Source organism: Danio rerio, chromosome 25, assembly GCF_049306965.1.
Source record: "Danio rerio strain Tuebingen ecotype United States chromosome 25, GRCz12tu, whole genome shotgun sequence".
Lineage (NCBI taxonomy): Eukaryota > Metazoa > Chordata > Actinopteri > Cypriniformes > Danionidae > Danio > Danio rerio.
This window is the reverse complement of record NC_133200.1, coordinates 30,084,769-30,105,216: the sequence shown is the minus strand read 5'-3', so window position 1 is coordinate 30,105,216 and position 20,448 is coordinate 30,084,769. Positions and strand designations below refer to the sequence as shown.

The 20,448-nt window shown below is 35.8% G+C and overlaps 1 protein-coding gene across 4 annotated transcripts in view; it reads right to left on the bottom strand.

Moving 5' to 3' along the window:
* Window positions 1–13,611, bottom strand: part of wasla (WASP like actin nucleation promoting factor a) — a 68,523-nt gene extending 54,912 nt beyond the window's left edge. For 3 of the 4 annotated variants that reach the window (XM_073941636.1, XM_073941637.1, XM_021470428.2), the window contains exon 1: window positions 13,220–13,598. In XM_073941636.1, coding sequence (XP_073797737.1) covers window positions 13,220–13,324 — 105 coding nt within the window. In that variant the 5' untranslated portion in view covers window positions 13,325–13,598. 4 annotated transcript variants of the gene reach the window in all.
* Window positions 13,612–20,448: the final 6,837 nt, after the last annotated feature.

Sequence of the window (20,448 nt, the reverse complement as noted above, 5' to 3'; positions counted from 1 at the left end):
ACTGCTGTAATTTAAACTGCAGCCAAGTACCTGGAGACACACTTGATGGGGCATTTTATTCTCTCTCTATAGGGACTCTTACTCGAAGAGTGTCTGTGTTCCATGCACATGACCAAAAGCAGCATTTCAAACACCCTTTTTCAAGACATGGGTTACCGAAGGGAAAAATAGGCCAGTGTCTTGGCAATACTGTTATAGGGAGGACAGCCAAGATCTCACAGAAGATGAAATATTTTCCATGGACAAGTAACACTTGTGCACACACATACAGACTTACACTAAGCAAGACCAAGAAAGATAATAGTGCCGCATTTAACTGACAATTTAGATAGGACACCATATAGATTATTGAACAAAACAGATGATTTTATATTATTAGTTTTTATTAAACAGTAACCAGTGGTGTAAAGTAACAAATTATAAATACTCAAATGACTGTAGTTTTTCTCAGGAATTGTAATTTACCAAGTAGTTTTAAAAATGTGCACCTTTACTTTCCCTTGAGTACAATTGTAGTGCAGTATCGGTACTATTACTCCACTGCTATCCTTCAACCTGTGGTCACTACGTTTTTTTCTTGTCTATGGGGATTAGAAAAATCAGTCCTGTGATTTCTGTCCAGTCAAATCGCACATAGAAGGTTCATAATTCGCATCATAATGATCTACCTCGACATGTCTATTTATAATTGCAGGAAACTGTTTGGAAGCATTATAAGTGTCCAAGAAGATGTCCAAAACCTTTACACGCAATGACCGAGAGACTGTTTAGATGCATGTCACTGATCTGTTTACTGTACACTCTCAAAAATAAAGGTACGAGAGTTGTCACTGGGGTGGTAGCCTTTTAAAAGGTACAAATTTGTACCTAGAAGGTCCATATTTACACCTCAAGGGTACATATTGGCACCTAAAAAGTACAAAAGTGTTCCTCTTAAAACTAGTAGGTACTAATATTGAGGTACCAATATGGATCATTCAAGTACAAATGTGTTCCTTTTGAAAAGGTACCACCCCAGTGACAGCTCTCATACCTTTATTTCTGAGAGTGTATGATGACCGAAATGGCCTTAAACACCCAGCAGGCAACAAGGCGTAAACAAGACGTCTGGTTGATGTCGTACACCAATGTTGTGGGGATGTTGCATTGTGTTTGGAAATGAGAATGAGTTGACGTCAGAACCAAAAATCAGGCCGATGTCAATGTCCAACCTAAAATCAACCAAATATCAACATCTAATAATGTTACTTCTTAACGTTGTGTAGACGCTACCACTATGATGTCTATCAGATGTTGGATTTAGTTGCCTTACCTGACGAATAAATGTCAGTATTTGTTGTCAATATGACATTGGATTAAGATGTTGGCTTGACGTTGGATTTTGGTCACTTTCTAAAATCAACCAAATATCAACATCATTTGATGTTAGTATTGGACATTAAAATAATGTTGCCATTAGACACTGGCTAGACATTAAATTTTGGTCACCTGATATCACAACCTAAATCAAACCTAATATTAACTTTTAAAATAAAATATTAAATGCATCAGCTCTTTACAATGTAATACTCACTACTCACACTTAAAAGGTTTACTTTTTACTTATACTTTGAGTAATATTTACAACAGATACTTTTTCGCTACATTTTTAGGCAAGTAATGGTACTTTTACTCAAGTATGATTTTTCAGTACTCTTTCCACCACCGACAGTAACTTAAGAAACTCATGTTGGTTGACTGCAGCAGGGCATTGATTGATGCGTAATTAAAACAATAATCAAATAAAAATTATTAAAGAATGGTTTAAACAAATGAATAACAAAATCGCTAAACAGTAATAAAGGAGTTAAACTGAAAGACTACTTCAAATAACCAAATTAACCAATTATAATAAAATATAATAATATAATATATGAATAATTATTGACAAATCATTAGCATTTATGAACCATTTCATAAACAATAATTAAATATTAATGCACCCAGAATACATAAAGATGTAATAATCTATCAGTTGTTTTAAAAATCTATTTAAACAATATGTTGTTTTGACCAAACTTTGAAAAATCTTTATAATTAATTAATGATTAACTGATGCAAACAAAAAAATTATGCACAGGCAGAAAAGCTCTTGCACTCCTTGTGAGCCTGCCACGTCAGTAAATGAGGCATCAATGAAACAAGACTTTTCTTCATTTCTTCTGATGGAAAACTGCTTCCTCATGCTCTGAGACTGCACATTCAGCATTTGAAAATGAGCAAGCACTCCTGGTGAGCAGAGTGATTCAAGGACATTGCTAAATGTACAAATTCGGTATTCAAAGTTCATGAAGTTCAAAAAGAGAGTCAAGTTTCCCTATGACACAAACACCGGATGCGATTTGGCATTCAAAGCAACCAAAGGTCCTCATATGGATATGTAAAACTATACGTTTGATTGATCGGCTGAGTGTAACTGAATTCAAAAGAAAAGGAAACAGATGGACATTTGCCAGGCTTTCCCATGTTAACTGCATCTGTGTCGGCATTCCTGTCTGCAAAAGTCTATGCCAAGTACATAAATACGCAATAAAGACACATTTCCACCACTTTCATGGGGATCACCGTCTTCATGTCAGACTTTGGTTTGGTCTACTTGGAAACATGATTCTGGATCAGCAGCTCTATTCATTAAAGCTCAAATCTCCATGGAAAGGAGGCAGATCAGTTCACTTCCTGTCCTCAAAGACTGCTGATCATGCACAACCCACCCCCAATCGCTATCTTTTCCCTTCTCTCCATCTCCCTCACTATTGTGCGATTTGGACTTCATCCACCCTCTGCCCTCGGTTTTTCGGTGCCGGTTCGGGACACTGTGATGAATGAACTCATGACTGCTGGATCTTGGCCCCAAGCGATGCGTCTCATATTTAGTCATTCCCAGTGAAAGCCCACTTTATGGCCTGGTTCTTGGCTGCCGTTCCTGGACTGACACTGCTTGCTTACGAACACTCTTCGTTTTAACCTAGACATGGACGAGCAACCTAAGTAGGTCTGATGGGAAAGAATGCCATATTTGTGAATCAGATTTCTTGAGAAAAATGTTAAAAGAACCACTAGCTGGAAAACCTTTGACTATGCCAAGCATATCCCTCTTCTTTATATACTTCAGTAGTCCACAGTCTCTGATTGTTATACATTCATTCATTTTCTTTTCGGCTTAGTCCCTTTATTAATCTGGGGTCGCCACAGTGGAATATGCGCCAACTTATCCAGCATTTTTTTTACACTGCGGATGCCCTTCCAGCCACAACCCATCTCTGAGAAACATCCACACACACTCATCCACACTCATGCACTACAGACAATTTAGCCTACCCAATTCACCTGTACCGCATGTCTTTGAACTATGGAGGAAACCGGAGCACCCGGAAGAAACCCACAGGAACTCAGAGAAAACATGCAAACTCCACACAGAAACTCTATGATTGTTATATCATTTTCATTCATAATTTGACAAAAAAAATATAATAATAAATCACCAATGGATATGTCCATAATCTACTGAGACCCAAATAGGTTATACACTTACAATGTGACTTTGTACCTGTCCAAGTTGCAAGAAGAAATTTGAAAAATAAAAAAATAAATAAAACAGAAAGCAAATGTTTACTTGTAAAGCATGGGTTATACTTCTGCATGAAGTGATCGGCGTGACCCACTGCACATGCAACGCGCATAGCTGTGCATTAGAGCTGCACAATTATTCGGTAAAAGATCGGGATCTCGATTCCAACCCCTAGACGATCTTAATCCAGCATTTCTACGATTCTGCCAATCATATTTTCAAGTTCAGGAGAGAAGAAAAGGCGGCTGCACAAGTCTTTTAATTGTTTCACACATGTTGCTCAGTAACACCGACACCTCCAAATGATGTTGAATGAGTCACATAACGTATTTATAAGGTATAATTCACCTAAAAATGTCATTGTTGTCTTCATATAATGATGTTTTCGTGGCTGGGAAATCACACGTGACGTGAGCTGCTGACCATGAGCTGTTATCAAAGAGAGGGCGCGCGCGCTCTACTTAATGATAGACGCTTGAGCGTCAACTTTAGTAAACAGAACCTGCATATGTTGCAAGTAACAGGCAATACAGTTGTAAATAATATACTGTTTGTGGCACAGAGTGATCGTTTGGGGACCGCGCGCGGAGTATGAACAGCTATTACAGTAGCAGTCAAAATGAAACCGAAAGTGTGCACTCCATTTAAATGATCATATCGCATTTTAGAATTATGATTACGGCAAGCATTTGATATGTTTTTTCTTTCATAGCGAAACCATAGTTTTGCATGAAAATAAATGTTTACAATGTCAGTATAACTACTCTAGCCTATATATTAGGGGTGTAACGATTTATCGTTGTACGATTTATTGCGATGCAAAAATGTCACAATATGCATCGTGGCGTTATGACAATTTTATTCCGATATGCCGTCCGTTTTCTCTTATTAGTTGAGCTGTTTGCATGTGAGATACGTTCCACCTGCTGTCGCACGTGAGTTCAGATTGCAGCAGCAGTAAGGTTAGCAGACCAAGATGAGTGGAGTTGAAATAGAGGATGGCCCATCCTCTCAAAATCAGATGTCTAGCAACATTTCGGTTGTACAGTCATTGCTTTAGACTCGTCCGCTTTTTGACACGCATACTGGGTCAAACATAGCCTAAGTCAGGGGTCGGCAACCCAAAATGTTGAAAGAGCCATATTGGACCAAAAAAAACAAAAACAAATATGTCTGGAGCCGCAAAAAATTAAAAGCCTTATAATGATGGCAACACATGCTGTATGTATTTATATTAGCTATATTAGCCTACTATAAAAATGACTTCGTTGGCTACAAATACATACTGAGCCTTCATGATTAAATGTTCATTTCCCTGCAGTGCATCCTGTAGAGAATGACGCGCCACGTGACTACTCTGTTGTACAATGCCGTCTCAAGTTTAACTTACAGTATATTAATGAATTATGTTTAATGTTCAAGTTTAACTTCATTACAATATTAATAAATTGTTTAATGTTCAAGTTTAACTTCATTACAATATTAATAAATTGTTTAATGATCAAGTTTAACTTCATTACAATATTAATGCATTATGTTTAATGATCAAGTTTAACTTCATAACAATATTAATGAATTATGTTTAATGTTCAAGTTTAACTTCATTACAATATTAATGCATTATGTTTAATGTTCAAGTTTAACTTCATTACAATATTAATGCATTATGTTTAATTATTAAGTTTAACTTCATTACAATATTAATGCATTATGTTTAATGATCAAGTTTAACTTCATTACAATATTAATGCATTATGATTAATTATCAAGTTTAACTTCATTACAATATTAATGCATTATGTTTAATGATCAAGTTTAACTTCATTACAATATTAATGAATTATGTTTAATGTTCAAATTTAACTTCATTACAATATTAATGCATTATGTTTAATGATCAAGTTTAACTTCATTACAATATTAATGAATTATGTTTAATGTTCAAGTTTAACTTCATTACAATATTAATGAATTATGTTTAATGTTCAAGTTTAACTTCATTACAATATTAATGAATTATGTTTAATGTTCAAGTTTAACTTCATTACAATATTAATGAATTATGTTTAATGATCAAGTTTAACTTCATTACAATATTAATGCATTATGTTTAATGTTCAAGTTTAACTTCATTACAATATTAATGAATTATGTTTAATGATCAAGTTTAACTTCATTACAATATTAATGAATTATGTTTAATGTTCAAGTTTAACTTCATTACAATATTAATGAATTATGTTTAATGATCAAGTTTAACTTCATTACAATATTAATGAATTATGTTTAATGTTCAAGTTTAACTTCATTACAATATTAATGAATTATGTTTAATGATCAAGTTTAACTTCATTACAATATTATTGCATTATGTTTTGCTTTGAAGAAATTAAAGAAATGCAATAAAGAAATCAGATTTTTTTAATGTTTTTTTTATTTTGAGGATTCCAAAAAATAACATCAAAATTAACGTGCACAACGTGCCCCTTATCTGGGCAACAAACAGTGCAATAAAACGCAGTCTGCCATTTCCATTTCAAGATCAGCTCGAGTCATTCCTGGGAATGTGCTCAACCAACACAATCTCACGGCAATTCGTAACTTTTTCATTTAGTGGCTAAAGCCTGATTTATACTTCTGCGTCAAACGTCGGCGTATGCTACGGCGCTGACGCATAGCCCTTCGCCGTGGCCATCGCCGTCGCTGACGTGCACCTCTCAAAAAATGTAACTACACGTCGCAACGACGCGTAGCGTAAGCTCTGTGATTGGTCGGCTTGGTAGCGTTGACGAGTCTGGGCGGGACCGAGAGGCGCAAGAATGGCGCGACGCCGCGCGAGCGATTGTTTACAAGTGTGGAGTACCGTGAAGGAGCTCCGGATGGAAAGTTTTGTTTTGTGTTTACCTCATAGTTAAATTTGTTGCACGTCCGCCGGTTCCTGCCTCAAAATGAGCGAGTTTGAGCCACTTGTACATCCCGGAAGTGTTCAGGAAATGCAAAAAAGTAGCGAAGAAACTCGACACAGAGGAACATTTACACCTCACTGCCAACTAGCGTTTCGGAAGTGTTAATGCAGACCGACAGAGACAGCGCGCAGAAGTATAAATGCACAGCCACACGCGTTGCCTGCGCCGTGGGTTAAGCCGGTTACCTGACGCAGAAGTATAAATCAGGCTTAATTCGTATGAATTCGTACGATCTAATTCGTACAATTTAGTACGATTTGCTTTTCCCCCAATGACGGTTGGGGTTAGGGGTTTGCATATCAACGATCGCACCTTGTAAATAATTACCGTTGAGTGAGTGATCGGGATGGGCTTCTTAGAATTCTCTCAGGGAGGGAAAATGAGAAAGCGTGCCCCGCTGTACCTCTTTAGCAAGGACAGCTTGCGCTCCATGGCGCATCACACAGCCGCCGGTTTGTTTACAACAGCTACCTGCCTGGCATCCCGCCCTGCTGTTAGAAACGTGTGTCGCAGGCTATGACGCAAATCTTCGTTGACAGAAATGTTGAAATTAAATATTCTACACACTTTTACAGCATCGGAAAACGTTAAGATTGTTTGTCCTCCTATAGAAACCATATTCAAACAAAAAATATATTTTCCTCCCTCATCGTTTTCCATTTTCAAACAATTTTTGAAAAAGTTCCAGGGAGCCACTAGGGCAGCGCTAAAGAGCCGCATGCGGCTCTAGAGCCGCGGGTTGCCGACCCCTGGCCTAAGTTTTAAAGTCTTCACAGTGATTTACATACTTTGCACAGCGACATGGATACCTCCTAATGGTGTTGAAAGAGTCACATGCTGTATTTATAAGGTACAATTTACCCTAAAATATCATTCTGTCTTCATATAATGATGTATTGGCGGCCGCAAAATCACACATGACGTGAGCTGACCGTGAGCTGTTACTACAGAGGGCGGACTATGATAGACGCGATAGGCGCGCGCGTCTACTTCAGTGAACAGAACCAGCAGGTTATGACTAACAGGTAATAAAGTAGTAAACAATATTCAGTTTGTGGAACAGAGTGATCGTTCAGGAACCGCGTGGGAAGTATGAACAGCAGTGGAAATGAAACCGAAAGCGTGCACATTATTTAAATAATCATATCGCATTTTAGAGTTATGATTACAACGTGCATGAACTCTTTTGAGTACAGAGGTACACAAAAATGCATGTCAACATGATATACTTGATAGCGCCGACATCAGCAACGCCGAAGAAATAGTAAACCTGCCTAAACTGCTGAAAAGAGCCACGACTGTCCTGTGTAATGAAAAGACGGCCACACTGTCACTCATAATGCCCAACATGAAGACCATCCATAAGCCATCCATAAAAACCTCTCAGACAGATACACATAAGTTCAGGATTATTTTAAAGAACTGCTGATTACCTGGAAATGTAGATTGCACACACAAAAAAACACAAGTGACCAAGCAAAGCCTTAAGCTCTTACTGTTAAATTCAATTGAATTGAATAATTTCAATAATATTTTATAAGAAGTTTAAATTGTTTTATTTTACAGAGACAGTCCTGTTTAATTTATTTTCTTAAAGAAGGTTCAGTTTAACAAGTTAAAACAAAAGAAATACATAAAAAAATAGTTTACTTGGTAATTAAATTAAAATTTGCATTTCAGTTTAATTTTAATTTTTTTTTCCAAATATCGTGATACATATTGAATCGTGAACAGTATATCGTGATACACATTGTATCGTGAGCTAAGTGTATCGTTACACCCCTACAATATTTTGCTGAATATAATCTGATAATGGCAAATGTCTGATTTTACCAGTGAATAAAATTGTCTAATATGACAATTGCAAGCATATATCTCAAACATAATAATTCAACATCATAATTATTATAAGTAGAATAGAATTAACTATAAAAACCAGTAGACCTACACATATTATTATCGATGTTGTGCCATATGTTTGTTTTTACCATACCTTTATTTTACAGAATCGTGAGAAAATCGTGATCTTTATATTAAGCCAAAAAAATTGCGATTCTCATTTTAGCCAGAATCGTGCAGCTCTACTGTGCATTCATACTTCTGCGCGCTGTTTCTGTTGCTCTGCAATAACACTTCTGAAACTGAAACTAGCTGGCAGTAGGTGTTTATGTTCCTGTGTCAAGTTTCTTCGCTGGTGTTTTGTTTTGTCTGAACACTTCCTTAAATGTACAAGTGGTTCAAACTTGCTCATTTTAAGGCAGGAACTCATGCAGCTCTCGGTCCCGCCCACACTTGTCAGCACTTCCAAGCCGACCAATCACAGAGCTTGCACTATGCATCGTTGCGACGTGTAGTTAAATTTTTTGAGAGGTGCACGTCAGCACGGCCACGGCATGAGCTATGCGTCCACGCGTAGTCTGCGCCATAGCATACGCTTGCAATCAGATATATGAACTGTACCTTTAATTTTACCTGCTCAGAGAAAACGCTCTGCATTAAACAAAACTCAAGTACACGCAGAGAACAACATGATGATTTAAGCAAATAAACAAATTTAAATATTATCCCACTTGCTTTCTGAACAGTCGAGCGAGTTCTTAAACGGCTATGATTGGTCACACACTCAACAGAAAGGGCTGCGATTGGCTCTAACATGCTGGCGCTGTTCACCGATAAGTGACACTAGCCGCTTTTCCACTATCGTGCTGAATCGTTCTTTAAACAGAACTGTTCCATTCCGTGCCAAACCGGGCCAGACAGCACGGATACGGTTTCATTTTCCACTGTCGTGCTGCGACAAAGCTCTTTAAAACATTACACAAACCGCATCAGTAGTTGCCTTGGTAACGCAATGTAAACGGCTCCCTTTGTTCAATTAAAGTTAAATAAGAGCCGAAACTAGTTTTTTTTTTTTTCATAAAAGCGAAAGCAACCATGTGACTAAACACTGTTATACCGCTCTATCAAATAGGTGCTAAATATAGGTACATGTGCACCCTTATTTATCTATACGTTGCGCAGCTCTGGCTAAATTTATTTGGAGGGAAAATTACCAAAATGTACCGTGATGATTTAAAATAATTGGAGGGGAAATAAATAGTATTTAAAATCTCTGAACATAACAGAAAAATAAACAATGATAAGACAACAATAATAGTGCATTTGCATTATATTGGCAAATATAATTTTGGACAGGCCTTGTGAAAGGTGAGCGGGCACTTTCACTAATAAAAACACAGCACATAAATTATTTCATTTTTAACAATTAATTAAATTACACTGCAAAAGTTGATAATGATATAAAATATATTACATTTTTTGTTTTACTATTCAAACATTAAATAACGAATGCAGCAAGTGAAATAAAAACGAATATGAAACACATATATAGCAGGATTTAAAGCATATAAAGCACTATTATATTTAGCAAAATGCTGCTCTATTATCTTTTTATTTTGATCATTTTATTTTTATTATTATAATTATTTTTTGTGTTCATAATTAACTAACAAGCTGTAGGCGAATTATTACTAGACGTTTTAGAAAATATTTGCGTAGCTATATTAAAGATCACCAAGAACAAAAAAACAAAAACACAGAAACATGTTACATGCCTCATAAATGTCATATAACTTATGTATAACTGAATCATATAATTGCCTAAAGCTGAAATGATAAAAATTGCTCATTTTATTTTTATCAAACATTTGTCAAAATGTATTGATATTTTTGAGTAAAAGCAATACTGACATTTAAGAATCCATATTTATTTAATTCATTCATTCTTTTGACTTGTTTATTAGTGCATATGCTATAATATAAATCATACAACAGTACCTTGGACAGTTACAGTGCCGCTCCGTAAAGCTTTCAAGCAAAGTCTTTTGGACGGCCGACATTACAACACGAACACGCCATCCTTCAGGTGGTCTCGCCGGTATTAACAAGCTGTCCTGGCTTTGAATTAAAAAGTGCAATTATTTCCTCCTTGTTAAAAGAGTCTGCAAGTTCGTGTTCCATGGATATGGTGATGTTGTTGTGGAATTTGGACATCGACGATGTGAAGCGTGACTTTATTCGCTTTATTCGCTTTATTCGATGCGCAGCAGGACAAAAAAGTCAGCAGCGCAGGTCGCTGACATGTCTCTCCCGGATCCGAGCGAGTTTTGTGCTGTGAAATACAGTGCTGCGTGCAATAAACTCACATTCAGGCAGGCGAAGTAGGTTTGTATTCAAGTCAATGAAATAATAACTTTAATGAATAAAATATCTTCGTAAGAATGTGATGAGTTATTCACTTCTCTGCCAGATAGGCTATATATACTGCTCTATGGTTTAAAACCCTTTTCAAACTGTATCGTTTAGACCTGGATCATTATTTTATATTAAATGTACTGTAGTTTATTGAGGATGTCTGATGACTAGCGCGCTTCTGCTGAGCCAGCTGTGGTAGCTTAGCAACCGAGTCGCGACGTCAACACACAGAATCTGTCAGCACAGTTCAGCACGGTTGTCTAACCGTGCCGAGAATTCCGGGCCGAGAACGGTTTGTAATCGTGCCGCGCCGTTCCAGGCTCAGTGGAGAAACAACCGTAACCGTACCGAAGTGTTCTTAGAACGGTTTGGCACGATAGTGGAAAAGCAGCTACTGACAAACGGCAGCGGCGATCAAAGCTGATCCATGATTAACACCGAAAAATATCTTGTAACAGCTGAGGAAGAGGAAACGTCACACCAGCAGGTCAAATGCATTGCAGAGAGAGAGAGAAATGGAGTTTACTTTCATTTTCTCTAAAGCAATAAACTAGGGGCTTTTGCTGTAACTTTAGTGTCAGTGAAAGGCTGTCCAATCTGGATAGGATCTATTACTGAACTGATACTGAATTGGCCTGTGTGTGTCTGTGTGTATATGAGTTTATGTGTCAGGCTAAATAATTAAAATTAACCACTGACTTCTGCCATTAATGGAAATTAATTTTTTAATTTATTCATTTTCTTTTCGGCTTAGTCCTTTTATTATTCCAGGGTCGCCACAGCGGAATGAACCACCAACTTGTCTTATCATTGCCTTCAGCACTCCAGCACTCCAGCTGCAACCCATCGTTGGGAAAACTAATGAAAATTATAATGTGTGAAAACAGAATGGCCATGCACATAATATTTTCAGTTAAAAGGAATGAATGCACAAGTATTAGACAACCAAATCAACAATGGAAAACTACAGGAGTGTGTTTGCGCATAGATGACTGCGTAAGTGCAGTCGCATAGTCAGCGCCTCCATATTTTTGCTTCATTTTTTGGGACTTTGGAAAGTATTACTTTATTCGCTGCAATTCTTATTTTTTTCCTGCGTAAATACACAAATATCTGGTCAGAATTTTCTTTTTTTTATTTTGATCTTAAGCACCACTGGACTTGTAAAATCCTTGATAGATTGCAAAGTGTTTCTTTTCAAAGCTGCACCGCCAAATTATGGTCTGATATACCATCTTAGTCACTTTGCAGACCTGTGTGAACTGAGAATTCTTGGTCATTTTCAATAACACACAGGAAATAAAGTGTTTAACAGCACTGCTGAGTATAAACCTGTTTGTTTAACATTCAATAATCAGAGTATAATATTTATATACATATATAATTTACAATAAAAAAAGGTTCAGTTTTGGAACTTCTCTTGTAAAATGTTTTGATAAAGTGTATTATTATGATTAAGAATGCGTGTTTGAAATCGTTACACTATGAAAAAAAGACATTAAAACATTTGCAAGTCTGTCTTAGGTGTCTAAATATTTAAGATCATATAAGGTTTTCAAATATACACACACAGGATAACCCATAACATGGGCAAAGATTATGACTTCTAATAATTTTTATCTAAATTATCAATTTTATTAGATTGGGTTTAGCTGGGACTACAATCCAAGTTTTCATTAACTGTATTTGATGTTTTGCAGAAGTTGCTGGCGATGGCGGGGTCCAACTTTCCCTTTGGGAAATATTTGCTTCTCTTGCTGTAATTTAACTTATATGAGACTAATGAATGAATGAATGAATGAATATATATATATATATATATATATATATATATATATATATATATATATATATATATATATATATATACACACACACACACACACACACATATATACATACATACAGGACAGACTGATAGATACTACATTAGTTGTGACTCAAAAACGTGTAAACTGACTTCATTCACAGCATTTTTGAGCATCACAGGCACGTGCATCATTTAGCTGACTCAGAAGGCACTTATGATGCTGACTACGTAGGCAGCTCCCTCGGTTTTTTGACCTAACCGATGTACTGCTTCACTACGGCAAAAGGCCTCGAAAATAAAATACTGCATAAAAACAAATACATATTTGCAGCCACAGGGTCGTGCTAATATTTAATAAAACGTTTCACTTCATTCAATAGAGTCTAATTATCCTGACAACAAACATGATGTTCCCAGTGCGTCCTCATGGACATCTCAAATGCGTTACAAGACAACTGTCCTTCCAGAAGTTACAGCCGTTAATTTGCATCACCTCACGGGTGATGCAAAAAGCAGGATGATTTGCATCTAAACTTGCGGTTAAAGGACTAGAGCTCGGCCATGAGAGTAAACATAACTTACGATGCATTTCCTGCCCAGGTAGTTGAAGAGACAGTCGTTCTCCTGCGGTGTCAGAAGGAGAGAGCCCACATTTGCCACCCTCCTCGGAGGCGGGTGGCCGCTCATGTTTACGGATGATGCGGATAAACTCGAGCGTTTGTCTCGTTTTAGATTATTTTATGTGCAATCACAGATCAACATGGCCTGCGCTCGGTTCATCCCGTAAGGAATTCCGCATACAAGTAGACCCGATATGGTGTTGTCCTCAATTGCGCTGGAGATGCAGATGCGACTCGTGGACTCCTGTGAACTATTTATTCTTTAATTCTTCCACTTTTGACAGACCGCATAATATAAACTTTCATTCCGAACTCCCAAAGCAATAACGATCCTTCAATCCAACATGGCAGCAGGACGGTAGAGTTCAAGGCGGACTTCGGGAAAGGCGGGATGGAATTTCTGGTGGCTGCTCATAGGTTTATTTGCTAATACACACTGTACTGGTGTTATTTAGGTAAGGCATAAACATTTATAAAAACTACAACGTGTGTTTTGTTTCTGAACATAAACAAATACCAATAAATTAATGTAACATGTACAAGCACATCTCCCCTCGCTTCTCGTAGTGGTCTATTCCTGTTTTCCCGTGCCTCTTGCAGAATGCGGACGGGATGCGCACGGGATGGGGCGGAGCCTCTGAAGCAGAGGGTGGAGCAAAGCATCGTCATTGATAGAAGGAGATTACAGTATTTTACCTACCTAATGCTGTGTTTTGGATAATTAGGATAATAACTATGTTGATGTTTTATAAACCGGACAATGCCTATGCTGGCTTCTTAAATGTAAGCAAACAGCGTAAAATGTACAAAGATTATAACGAGAAACACCTGTGCAAAAAAATATTGCTGCCCAGCTCCCTAAGCTCCCCTCATTATTTTAGTTACATAGCAACGTTCTGTTCGGAACTACAAAGATGCCGTTTAATCAGTTTTTTTATGTTTAATGTGTTGCATTTTTTTTTGCACTATGTATTTGCAGGATGAAAAAGCAATTTATATATTCAAATGGACGCAATAAAAATGTAACTCTAATGTAAACATAAATATGTGCAGGTAAACAACGATCCTGCCAATTCTGATAACATTTATATTATTATTATTATTATTATTATTATTATTATTATTATTATTAACATAATAAGGTTCTATCTGGCAGATCATTCATTGAAGCAATACTTTTTTTAAGAAATACAATCAAAAATATATATGATTTGGTGTTGTAACAATATGTTGATGCTTGATTTTTTGCTTTCTAAATATGTATTTCATGTTTTAGGATGAATATTTTTTCTTGTTCAAATTAAGCATACAAGGCTGTGCTAAGTATTTTGTCTAGTACAGCTGTTAATTTTATCTAAATAATATGGTCATATTTATAAAACGTTATGCTTTATATGAAGAATTGAAATATATTTATTGGATTATTGGTTCCATTAATTAAATTAGGTGTTTGTCATTCAAGGCTTAAAATCAAATTTAAAGACTTTAAAAGAAAACAGACAATGAGAAGATGAGTTTAATCAACACTGAAAATGTTTCACTGTCTATATATATACAAATAAAATATTTATTATTTAGTATATGACTTTTTTAATAACTGTTTCGTTTTTAATAATGTAAAATTTAACATTTTGTCTTAATGTAAAAAAAAAATGCTTCTAAATCATCACATTTACACATATCTTTTCTGTTTCAGATTTCTTCTCAGTTTTGTGGGATTTTTGTCATGGTCTTTCCAGCTGTCAATGGAGTAGTCAGATGAAATGACAAAGAAAGCTAATCCTGATTGGTCCTCGTGCGTGCATTAAAAAAAACCTGATTGGCTCACAGACAGTCTTATTCAAGAAAAAGTCTTAAATAAAAAGTAAACAACTTATAAAAAAAAATCCCATAATGTAAATAAGTTTTCATCTAATAAGAATGTGAATAACTCAATTTTGACTAAAATGTCAGATAGAACCTTGTAATATTTAGGATACAATTTAGATATACTTACATTTTTCACTTCTTGATGAAAAGTCTCAATAGATTCAATATCCCTAATTAATTAAAGCTAAGCTTAGCTAAAAAATTTGTTGTTGTTTTTCAATGACAACATTAACTAAAAATTAAACCATATTACACTATTAGTATTTATCTCATATAATTTTTGATACAGTATCCCTAAACCTGAGGTGTTTATGAGGTAAAAGTCTGGCCTTCCGCATGCAGTCCAGACTATAAACTACAATTTGAACATTTTCCTCACTAATTAAAACCACCAGTTATATTCTATTCGGAGGATAATGCACAATTGTGTGGATGTTGCATGTTTAGACAGTCTTGTCTCATGAGATAATGACCTCAGTTTTCCCTGAAGATTCAGCACATTTTACACCCTTATTACAGAGCAAAAACCCTCACTTTACCATAGCCTAGTAATTTTGATATAATTACAAAGAAAGCAATGATAAGACAAAATAAAAGTTAACATATTGTATAAGTCTCACAAGCAGCTACACTTTTACTTTAACTTCTGATTAATTAATAGTTGTCATGCAACAGACATCGAGAGTTCACCTTGTTCTCCCCTACTGATAAACAAATGAAGAAAGGAGAGGCAAAAAAAGAGACAGATGGAGGATCTTGTTTGAAAGCGGAGCCCTGCCAGGGGCCACCTGGCCTCCTGTTAAACTCTGTTACTGTGGTGCATGTTCAACAGATACTGAGACAAGAACTTTTAGAGTCCAATACAATATTATGCAGTACAGTTCGTGTCCATTACTGAATACAAATTTAGTTTTTATTGGAATTGAACTGAAAACTGCAAAAATTATAATAGAATAATAGAACACTGTAAAAATTGCTGGGTTCCACACAATCAGAGGAAATCGTCAGAATTATGTTAGATTTTTAGTTTTTACAAATTTAAATAGACTGAACATAAAACAGTTTCAGCTGTCTTAAAAAAACTCAAGAATTAAGTTGATTCAGCTCATTTTAAATTAGCTTAATTCATTCATTCATTTATTCATTTTCTTTTCAGCTTAGTCCTTTTATTAATCTGGGGTCGCCACAGCAGAATGAACCGCTAACTTATCCAGCATATGTTTTATGCAGTGGATGCCCTTCCAGCTGCAACCCATCACTGGGAAACACCCATACGCTCTCACATTAACATACATACTACGGACAATTTAGCTTACCCAATTTATCTGTATAACGCATATCTTTGGACTGTGGGAGAAACCGGAACACTCTGAGGAAACCCACGCAAACATTTGGAGAACATGCAAACTCCACACAGAAATGCCAACTAACCCAGCCAGGGCTCGAACCAGTGCCATTCTTGCTGTAAGGCGATCGTGCTACCCATTGCATCACCGTGACGCCCAAACTCACTCATTTTCTTTTCAGCTTAGTCCCTTTTTTAATCTGGGGTCACCACAGTGGAATGAACCGCTAACTTATCCAGTATATTTTTTATGCAGCGGATGCCCTTCCAGCTGCAACCCATCACTGGGAAACATCTATACACACCCATTCACACACATAAACTACGGACAATTTAGCTTACCCATTTCAACTATACCACATGTCTTTGGATTTGTGGGGTAAACCCATGCCAACACAGGGAGAACATGCAAATTCCACACAGAAATGCCAACTGACACAGGCGAGGCTTGAACCAGTAACCTTCTTGCTAGGCGATTGTGCTACCCACTGTGCCACTGTGACACCTCGACGCCCAAATTATTTTCAACAAATGTCATTTATTGGAGTGTGCTTTTGACTTTTAGTTCATCAAATTAATTTAAAATGATAACCACTTTATTGATAAAAATGAGTAATATATGGGAAATGCATTGTTCTTAACATAATAATTGCAGGCATAAGTAATGTGGGGGTCGGGGGTGTAAATTCACAAAAAGTTCTGTACGTTTTTGTTCAAAGTGACTAACAAATTAGAAATAACAGAAATAATTGAACGACAACCACATTACTTGTAAATAAAAAAGGGAGAGGCAGTGAGAGAGTTTTACAGTTAAAGGCCAGATTAAGGTTATTTTTTAGAAAAATAAATAAAAAACTAATTGTTGCTCTGTAATTGTGATTATATGGGCTTAACATATAAATAATCTAACCATATGATTCTTAAATGTCAAGAAGAATAAATCAATTCTAAATCAATCACTGAAAACTATATAATTATCATTTTCTTTTCAGTTTAGTCCCTTTGTTAATCTGGGGACGCCACAGCGGAATGAACCGCCAACTTATCCAGCATATGTTCTACACAGCGGATGCCCTTCCAACTGCAACCCATCATTGGGAAACACCCATACATTCTCATTCACACTCAGACTACAGACAATTTAGCGACCTTCTTGCTGTGAGGCGAGAGCGCTACCCATCAAGCCATCACGTTGCCCTGTATAATTCGGTAAAAAGGTAACAGTATTTTGTAGATAAAATATGTTATAACATAAATTAATCTTTAAAAATATATTTTAAAAAATAACAATCAAGAACACCTTAATATCTAGTGAACTAGAATCTAGTCTCTTGCTCAATAAAAAGATTTTATGTTCTTCATAAAATGTGTGAATTTCTATATATTATATGTATTTTGCCATATATTTGGTCTCATACTTTATGATTTTTTAGGACTATGTTTTTGCCTTGTACATGATGAATCCTCATAGGTTTCCCATGCACTTTCCATCAGACAAACTTTAATCTCCACTAGATGGCGTTGTTACTTCTCTTTTAAATTATGTTGCTGCTCCATCCGTAATTTTTTTTAACATGTTGACATGTTGTCTTTGTCTGATATTATTTACCTTAATAGTTCTTGCTTAATTCAAATATCCAGTGTCATATTTTATCCCACTTTTATAATGATGCATTTTACCCTGTTACACAATTTAAAAAAAAAAAGATTTGTTGTGACGAAGACGTCTGTACGACAAACGTTAGTATTTGTTGATATTTGTTTTAAATGATACTCTGTTTTGATCACATATAAATTGTCAGAGATAATCCTAAACTAAAATCTAGACTACAATAAAGATGAAGAGCTTATTCGTTCATTAATTTTCTTTTCGGCTTAGTCACTGTATTAATCTGGGGTGTATACCAAGAATAATTAAAGAATTGGATCTGAATGAAATATCAATATCAAGTACATTGCCTTGGTCAACAGTCCCATTATGGTTAATCTCGCAACCCACAGTAGATCTGTCACTGTTAAATAAAGAAGGAGAAGATTCCCGATGCACAAGATACATATGAATACATGCAAAAATAACTTTGATTGATATGCTCAGATATATTCTGATGCTTTAAAAGAAATGAAAAATAAAGTAGGAAAATGGAACATTTTGAAAATAAAGTAGGAGTGACTTTTAGTGTTCCAGTTTTTACATCAGGGCATACAAAGAATATCATAAATTTTCAATTTATACACGTGAAATTACTGCAGTTTTATTTGCATTCCAGTGAGTAGAAGAAAACAAACCAAAGAAGCTGTTCAGATTCGAGTTCATTTTTAATATCAGTTAAATCAGGACATTCAGATTGTAGATCAGATATTTTGATTGAAGTTTTATAGACAATATAAAGAATTCAACAGATAGACATCATTTTAGCTTTTATTTGGGTTCCAGCACATGTTGGAGCTTTAGGGAATGAACAAGCAGATGAATATGCAAAGGAAGCCACTAAAAATCAGGTATTGACAAGACCTAGTAAAAATGAAATGAAGATTATAATTTGACAATATGTGAGGGAGAGATGACAAAAGAAATGGGAGGAAGAGAGAACAGACAGATGATACATGATCCAGAGAATGGTAAAACAGAACAGTAGGGAGAAATAGATGCGAGGAAATCGTTATATCATGGTTAAGGTTTGGACACACTGCTCTGAATAGTGGGCAGTTCAAAATAGGGAGACATCCAATTGAAACTGTAATTACTGCTATGAGGAGGAAAATATAGAGCATTATGAGGAACGAGAGAAAGCGGAAGTTACGTCACGGATTCAGAGACAACAACAAGTTTCGCGGTATCTGTATCATTTCTTAATAGTTAATAACTCTAAGTAAATAAAAAGTAATCGCTTGATCTGATCTGTGCTTGTTGTGCAATCATGGATGATGACTCGGAGGAGTCAATGATAAATGAAAGTATAGGATTTACAGAAGTATTTTCTAAAAAGAAAAATGCTAAACGTAAAAAAGCCACGTATAAAGAACAGGAATACTATGTACACGAATAATGTGGTAAACGGAATTTTAAAAAAAGACTAAAACGAGTGAAAAAGATAATAGGAAAGATCAAACGCAAAATGAAATACCAGGATATAAAGTAATGATGACGTTTGACAAAGGTACAGTGAAACATCTACATCCGATTGGGCTGTCTAAGGCTATAGATAAGCTAATCGGTACAGTTAGTTTGGCAAGATGTTTGGGACAAGGAAGAGTGCTAATAATAGTCAAGGACATTGCACAAAGAAATAAATTACTTAGGATTAAAGAGATGAACGGAGAAAAGGTAACTTCTAGAGAAATAGGAGTAGCCAAAAATGAGAAAGGGGTAATCGCAGGTGTACCAACACATTTCCAATGAAGAGATCGAGAAAAATATAATAGGAGGTAAAGTAATCAATGTGAGAAGATTGTTTAAAAATGTAAATGGAGATAGACAAGAAAGTATGAGCATTTTGCTGACATTTGAAGGGGAAACTGCCTAAAAAGGTGAAAATGGGATACATCAGTTATACAGTTAGAGAGTACATTCCAAAGCCCTTGAGGTGTTACAAGTGCCAGCGGATTGGTCATGTAGCAGCAGTATGTAGAGGAAAGATGAGATGTGTTAAGTGTGGTGATTGTGAAGATCATGAATATGATAAATGTACAAATGATCTAAAATGTTGCAATGCGACATATGGGGGACGTGAATTTCAGTTAAAAGCAAAAGAGGTACAGAAATTCAAGATTGAACACAAAGTTTCTTATGCAGAAGCAGTCAAGAGCTGCCAGAAAAAGGAGATTAGACTGGACGAAGTAAAGACAGATGAAAAACAACTGGAAAGGAATACTGAGACTGGGAACAGAAGGGAAAATAAGTGTATTTTTATTTTATTTTTTAATGTCAGGGTAACAATAACATCATAGAAATGCAAGAGTGTATATGAGTTTTACAG